At 60.0% G+C, this 7,344-nt stretch overlaps 1 protein-coding gene across 1 annotated transcript; it reads right to left on the bottom strand.

Moving 5' to 3' along the window:
- Positions 1-792: 792 nt before the first annotated feature.
- On the bottom strand, positions 793-6,274 carry LOC132529738 (cytochrome P450 2D14). Its single transcript, XM_060166629.1, is given in 12 exon segments — positions 793-1,201; positions 1,204-1,221; positions 1,322-1,463; positions 1,931-2,158; positions 2,310-2,433; positions 2,435-2,460; positions 2,614-2,787; positions 3,198-3,337; positions 3,340-3,357; positions 3,446-3,600; positions 4,245-4,414; positions 5,133-6,274. Coding segments are annotated over 12 exon segments (1,539 nt in total). The 5' UTR covers positions 5,319-6,274; the 3' UTR covers positions 793-1,043.
- Positions 6,275-7,344: the final 1,070 nt, after the last annotated feature.

Here is a 7,344-nt window from a genome sequence, read left to right as displayed (position 1 = left end):
TGAGGTCCCAGCTCCAGAGTCAGAGCAGGAAGACAGGCCCCAGCAGCCATCTGGTGCAAACTTCTCATTGGCTGAAGGGGAATAGAAGCCTGAGGTCACACAGTGTCGCAGCAGAGCAAGGACTAGAGCCAGGGTGTCCTCCTCCCAGCTCCCCACATGGCCTTCTTCTGCTCTGGCCACCCCATTGTCACATGGGTCCAAGGTTGACCCCTTCCCTAGGGCATGCCTGCGGCCCACAGGGGCTCATTCCCGGCCCCTGCCAAGCCTCCTGAGCGCCCGGCCTGACCTGGCCACTCAGAGAACAGAGCCCGGGTTGGAGCCTAGATGAGTGTCCTCCCACTCGAGCGTGGCCGTGAGTGGCAACTACTATTGGGCAGGGGCTGGGAAATGAGCATCCCTAAGGGGCAGGGAAAGGGGGCCCATCCTATCTTGGGGTGACTGAGAGTCCCAGGGAGGTGGCGCACTCCTGGGCTGCCATCAGGCTTCCCAGGGAGAGCTCTGGCATCTGAAGACTGAGCTGTGGGTGCTAACCTGGCCTATTGCTTCCCAGCCATCCCTGAGTTCGCCAGCTTTGGGGGCAGCAGACTTGATGGTACTGGCTGAGCTGCTGGCCTGTGGTGCAAACTGAGGGTGGCTGGGCCTGAAATGTGGGCATCCAGGTTGAGTGGGGCCCTCCTCATCCCCACTGGGGCCTGAAATCTCTCACCAGCCTATTCTAGTTCCTTCCAGCAGAAGCCAGGACCTATTTATAGACTTTGTCACTAACCCAAGTAACCAGTATTGGGTCTCCAAGGGCGACTAGGGGGTAAGGTGTCACCTTCTGAGCCTCGGTATACCCATCTCTCAAATGGGGTCAAATGCCAGGTAAGGATGGATCAGGCAGGGGTAGGGGCTGGATCTGGGGAGGCTGCTGAGGCCCCATGAGCGCCAAGGGGCCAGTCAGGGGCCCTGGGTGGGACTCAAGCCAGGTTGGAGCCACCAGACTGGTTTATTGTACATCAGGGCTACTGCTGAGGAGTGGGCTGGGGGCTTGGTGCCCACCTCTAGCAGGGCAGAGCACAGAGCTGGTAGGGGGATGGGGTCACCAGGAAGGCAAAGACACCGTGGCCACTGGGGTGGGGCTGCCCAGTGGGCACTGAGAAGCTCAAGTGCTGCAGGAGGCTGGTGAAGAAGAGGAAGCGCTCCATGCGGGCGAGGGGCTCCCAAGGCACTAGCGGCGGCCTGTGGGCGGGCATGGGGGCTCTCTGAGCCTGGGGGCCTGGGCTCCTCCCCTTCAAGACTCCCTCAGGACAGGTAAGCAAACCGGGCACCCCACAGGTACCTGCTGAGAAGGGTATGAAGGCCTCCTGCTTGACGAAGCGGCCCTGGGCATCCAGGAAGTGCTCCGGGTGGAAGTGGGAGGGCTTCTTCCAGATGGTCTCGTCCTTAAGCACTGATGACAGGTTGGTGATGAGTGTCGTCCCCTGGCAGGAAATATCTGTCATGGGTGGGGTCTGGACTGGGGGATGCCTGGACCCCTGCGACCAAACACACATGGGCACACACCCTCTGCCTGGCACACACCTGGACTCTTCAAGTAACCCTCAGCCCAAGAAGCTTCTCGGCACCCTCCCTGTTCCCATGGCAGGGTAAGTGACTTGCCTCCCATGGGTGCCCTTACTGCCACCTGTCCCTTGGTGAACGGGCTCCTCCAACACTCTGTGACACGCTTTAGTTTGTCTTCCCTACCCGACTACGGGCTCTGAATGGACAGGGCCAGCCCTGCCTCTGCTCTCATCCTCACACCCACCCAGCCTGGGACATTCAGTGCCTGTGGAAATGAGGATTGGGTGGCTTGGATTGCAGTCCTGACCCCACCTGGCAATGCCCACATTGGGGCTACCAGGTGGCAGATGGTGCCGAGCTGGGGTGAGGAGAGCCGCAGGCCTACCTTTGGGATGAGGGAGCCCTGAACTTCGATGTCACGGGATGTCATGTGGGGCAGGCCCAGTGCGATGATGTCCCCAAACCGCTGTACCTCATGGACCACGGCCATGGTGAAGGGTATGAGGGCCTGATCCTCCATCTCTGGTTGCCTCACCTGCCCTATCACCTCATCGACTTCCTGTTGGACATGTCCTGGAAAAACAAGCATCCTCATAGTGGTCAGACCCAAGGGCTGGGCCCTGACCTCCTCCTGACTCCTGTGTAGGGCTGTGCTCACTCGGAGGGGGAGGTCACTGTGACCTCTGCACAGAGCTGCTACTGGTGGCCAAACCCACCAAGCTCAGGGGCCTCAGGCTGTCCCTTTCCTCCCTCCCCCATCCCACCTGGCCCCTTGGGCTAGGCTCTCGCTGCACATCTGGGTGCAGGATCATGAGGAGGAGGGCCCAGGCCAGCGTGGCCGAGGTGGTGATCACCCCGGCAGAGAAGAGGTCAGACACCACCAGGCGTGAAGCTGCTCTCGGGGTTCCCCTTGGCCTGGGCCACGCAGGGAAGGTAAGCGCAGGGACAGAGGGAGGAAGCCTCCAAATGGCCTTCCACTCTGCTCCAGTCAGCCCAGGTGTCTGGTCACGGGGTGATACACAGGCCTGCGCTTGCCTCACGGGGCCTTCAACCTTCAACCCACCTCACCTCCACCTCATCCAAGAAGGCGTCAGTCAGGTCGCAGGGTGGCTGGGCCCAGTCCCGGGTCACCCTGTGCTCGATGACCAGCTCATCAATCAGGACCATGAAGGCTCTCTGCCCCGGGAAGACCTTGGCAGCCAGCCCTGGGATACACAGGAGCACGGGGATTGCTTCCAGCACCTGTGGGGGGTCACAGCTTTGGGGCCCTGGGACCTTGTGGTGCTCAGGCTTTCACCTGGACCAGTCAGGTCCTAGCCTCCTCCAGGATGTCCCCACCATTGACCTTGTTCCTCCCTAAGTGCAGGCCTCGCCCCTCTCTCCTGGCCCTGGGCGCAGAAAGATAAACCTAATGTCTACATCTCATGGGTGCCGGTGCCTTCCAATGAAGGAACCCTTCCTCCCCTAAGCCCGCTGACCCTCACCCCGCCTCTCCCATCTGTGTTGTCTGTCATTTCCCCACTTCCAGGCCTTTTCCCTTGCAGGTTCCTCTCCCGGGATGCCCTTTCCTCCTCTGACCCTCTATGCAAATCCTCCTCCGGGGAGGCCCTTTGCAGGACGGAGGCCTCCTCTATGAAGCTCCCTTCCCTCACCTGGCGCACGAAGCTAACCTCCTCCTTCAGTCTACCCTCCAATATGTCCAACAGCTTGAGGATGCGAAGGTCGTTGTACTCAAAGCGGCTCCCGAAGGTCAAGGAGGCGATCACGTTGCTCACCGCTTTATTCAGGAGGCGTTGGGGCTAAAGGGGCGTCCTGGGAGGGAACGGTGCACGTCAGGGCGTCGCCTTCATTTCCTCTTCCCCAGCCTCTCCAAACCTGTTCCCTGTCCCTCAGCACCCACCGGCCTGATCGGCGAAGGCGGCACAGAGGCACGAGGCCTCCTCGGTCACCCACTGCTCCAACGACTTCTTGCCCAGGCCGAAGTTGCGCAGGGTGGACGAGGAGAAGCGCCGCTCCTCGCGCCAGGCTTTCCCTTAGAGCGCCAGGATCACTCCCGGGGGCGGAGCGGGCACGTGGGCGTGGCTCGGGTGTGTCCCGGCCCCACCTTCTGCTCGCCCACAGCGCTGGCGCTGGCGGGCTCGCCGATCCTCCTCGGCCCGCCCTTCCCGGTGCTCTGCTCACACAACCCCGCCCCCTTTGGGGCAGGCCTCGCCCCTCCGCTCCGCCCACACCAACCTCACCCTCCCGCCCACTTTGACTCCCCCTTCCAGCTGGGGACCGGTCCCACTCTTTGCCCGCCCGCATTGCTCGCCTACTCTCCCCTGCTAGGGTCAGGTCTTGACTCCAATTTTTACTTTGCCCACCGGGACCCCCTTTCCTCTTCGGGGAAGGTCCTGGCCCGGCCCTACCCCGCCCGCTCTGACTTTGTCCTCATTCCTGCCCACCCTGACCTCCCCTTCGTGCCCGCGATGGCCCTGGGCCGCCCTCTCTCCGTAAGGCCCCGCCCCCTGCCTCGCCCGCATTCTTGCTCCCCGGACCCTTGGCACAGACTCCTTTCTCCTCTTGCTGCCCCTTCAAATTCGCTGGCTCTTCCCTGCACCGAATGTCCGCGACCCTGCCTCCCCTTGGCCCTGCCGGTATCGGGTCACTGCTGACCCAGTCCCCGCCGGGACGCGGTCTGCCCCCTCCTCCGCTTGCCTTCCGAGCGCGGCCCGTAACCCAGGTGCTCGTAAACTGTCGCAGGTGGGCGGTCGGAGTTGTCCTGGCTGCGGTACACCAGCGCCTCTCGCACAGGCGCCAGCCGGTTGAGCACGACGACGGGAGTCCAGACCTGCTGCAGGCTGAACACGTCCCCGAAGCGGCGCCGCAGCTGCAGGCCGAAGGTCGAGGGCGTTTGTCAAGCCCAGGCCCCGCCAGGCTGCGGGCCCAGCCTCATGGCGTGAGCCCTGCGGGAACCCTAGGCCCCTACCAGGAGCGAGGGGGTGCAAAGATTTTATCCAGTCTTGTGAGCCTGGGGGTTAATTACATCCACCACAGTCGAGGACCTCAAGTTGGATCAGACCACCCAGCTATGACTGTGCAGAGGTCACCAAAGTTGTCAATAGACCAAGTTAGCATCCCATTTTACAGGTGAAGAAACAGATTCATAGAGGTAAGCGTGAGGTCCAAGGTCTCACGGTGGCAAAAGATTTGAACCAGATCACTGTACCTCTCTCAACCTCGACTACCTGATTTAAATAGGGCTCAAGACCAGACTCCTCTCCCCCATTCTCGAGACCTTTCCTCCTGATGTAATCATAAGGGACTCAGGCTCACGTAATGTAAGAGCTGGCCAGCTGAATCCCCAGCCTGTTGCCAAGTCGTACTCCCCCACCCGCTGGCCTTTACCCTCTTGGACCTCTGTTGGGAAAATCCAACTGTTCTCGGGCCCTGAACAAATGCCCTCCCTCAGGAAGCCTCTCAAATCTGCCTCCTCCTCTTGGCCCAGTTCCTTTTCCAGCCTGTGACTTCACCCACCACCCGCTGTCTGCTGCTAGGTGGGGTCCCTAGGACCTCCGCTGCCCACTTCCCACCCCCACCCTCCTTACCTGGCTAAAGCTGAGAAGTGGGTCCTGGAAGTTCACCTTCAGCAGGTTACCCAGCCCAGGCAGTGGCATAGGACCTGGTGGGTAGCGTGCGGCCCAACGTGAGTGCTGGTGCATCTGGTGCACCAAGAGCAGGAAGACGGCCACGGCCACGGCCAGGGTCGCCAGTGTATCCCCAGTCAGCAGCATGGCTGCCTCAGTGTGCACTGGGCTCCTCAACACATCAGACACCTAGGACTAGCCCAGGCAGGGCACTCTCAACTGCACCTCCAGGGCTCAACCAGTCTGGGTCTTCTTTATGACAGGAGCTGAGACTGGCCTTTGCCCTCTGCCCTGAGCCAACCTGCCAGGGAGAGTGTGCTGCCAGAGGGTGCAGGGAGGGGTCGGGGAAAGTCAGGTGCACAGATGGCCACTGTGCCTCCTGCCCTCTCCACGTGCTTACAGAGGGTAGGGGGAGGACACAAGAAGTCCTCCCCTTCCCCTAGCCTGACTCCCCAGCTCTGTAAAGATTCCGAGGAAGAATCAGGGGTCTTCAGACTTGATCCTGCCACCCATCTGTCACTTTAGTCTCACACTCTCTAATGTGCTCACAGCCTCATCCCCAGAACATGTCCTTGTCCTCCCATGTATCACCTGCCTCCTCCTGAGTGGCCTTCACCTCCCAAGTTTGTTACTGGCCCTTGCCCAGCGCTGGAGGGAGGTCCTAATGACCAGAGGGACCACTGTAGGGGGATAAAGTTCTTGGTGTCCCCTCACTTCACACTAGTATACTCAACACACACACACAGTCACACACTCAAAAACCACACTTACACACATTCACATACTGCCTACTCACATGCATATGTACACACCCACAAAGCCAGACACATTAACACATATGTACCACTTACATGCTTGCACAGAGACCCAGCACCAAGTCCTCGGAGTTCTCAGTGGTTGCCTGGACCCAACCCACCTCCTCGCACCTCGAGGCTGCTTGCAGTGATGCTGGGGACCTTCACCTGGCTGGCCGCTGGCTCAGCTTCCTTGGTTTCTGCCCGTTTCCGCCTGGTTATGGCCATGACAAGTTTGAATCTGAGGATGGGGAGGCAGCAGGATTGTCTTCAGAGCTCCCTAGTCACATGACCAGCTGGTCTGATGGCCCAGAGACCCTTTCCTAAGTTTGTTACAAACTGGTCCTTGGACCTTCTAGCTCTTGTGGCCACCCAGGTGATGAATCAATCTTCTTTGTGTCTGTGCCCATTTCCTAACTTGGAGACATGTGAGGTGGGCACTTTACCTTGTTGACTGGACTGCCAGTAAGCTCAGGGTACTAGAGTGGCTTAGCATAGGCTGTGACTGTCCTCAGAGGAGTGGGCCTGCTTCCTCCTCCTTGATTTGTCCTTGAACATCAGCTGTTCAAACTCTAGAAGACAAAGGCATGGATACCAGATGGGGATGTAATTTCTTTACACCCTCACAGGCCTGCTGAGGACCACAAAGAATGGATTCTCAGGTCCCTTTGCCAGCCTCCTCCCTCTCCATGGGTCCAGTCCACCCTGGCTCCAGCCCCACACCTTCCAATCCTGACTCTCTGGTCCCCTTCAGTGGCTCCAGTCCTCGACGAAATGTGCAAACCTTGGTACCACCCTGCACCAGTGTGTGCCACCTCCAGGCTGGAATTGTGGCATTTCCTTGGTAGGGGTGAAGCCCCCTCACCCATCCCAGGGGTATATGAGGCAACCTCTCTTTCTGAAAACAGCTGTCCCCACTCCCATACCCCGACACCCCCATTCCCTCCTTCCCATCTCACTCCCCAGCGGGGGGAGGACCAGGTTCTTCTCAGGTGCAGGACAACACAGAGTGCTGTGGCCTTCAGGTATTGGCTTTCAACATTTGCAATCCCTGCTTGGTCTGTGAAAGCTGCTCCTCCCCTTCCAAATTCCCACATCTCCACCCTCCTGCCAGGCCCAGGGCCTGAGGGTCTAGCTGGCTGGGGCCCGACTGGGCCTTCCTCAGTTTATCTGGCCTTTCCTGCATCTTGCCTTGACCAAGGCTTGGGTTCTGTCCCACCCTGTCTGGATGCACCCTGTGCTGGGTGCTGGGCTGGGCACGGCACTGGCAGCATGGCGGGAAAGTGACGGTGGGCCCCTGCTTCAAGGTGCTCATGACCAAGAGGAGTGGGAGCCAGAGAGCTAACCATCAGGCCAGCAGTGCAGGGATTGCGTTGAGG

This window comes from Lagenorhynchus albirostris, chromosome 11 (assembly GCF_949774975.1).
Source record: "Lagenorhynchus albirostris chromosome 11, mLagAlb1.1, whole genome shotgun sequence".
Lineage (NCBI taxonomy): Eukaryota > Metazoa > Chordata > Mammalia > Artiodactyla > Delphinidae > Lagenorhynchus > Lagenorhynchus albirostris.
This window is presented reverse-complemented; position numbering and strand designations above follow the sequence as displayed.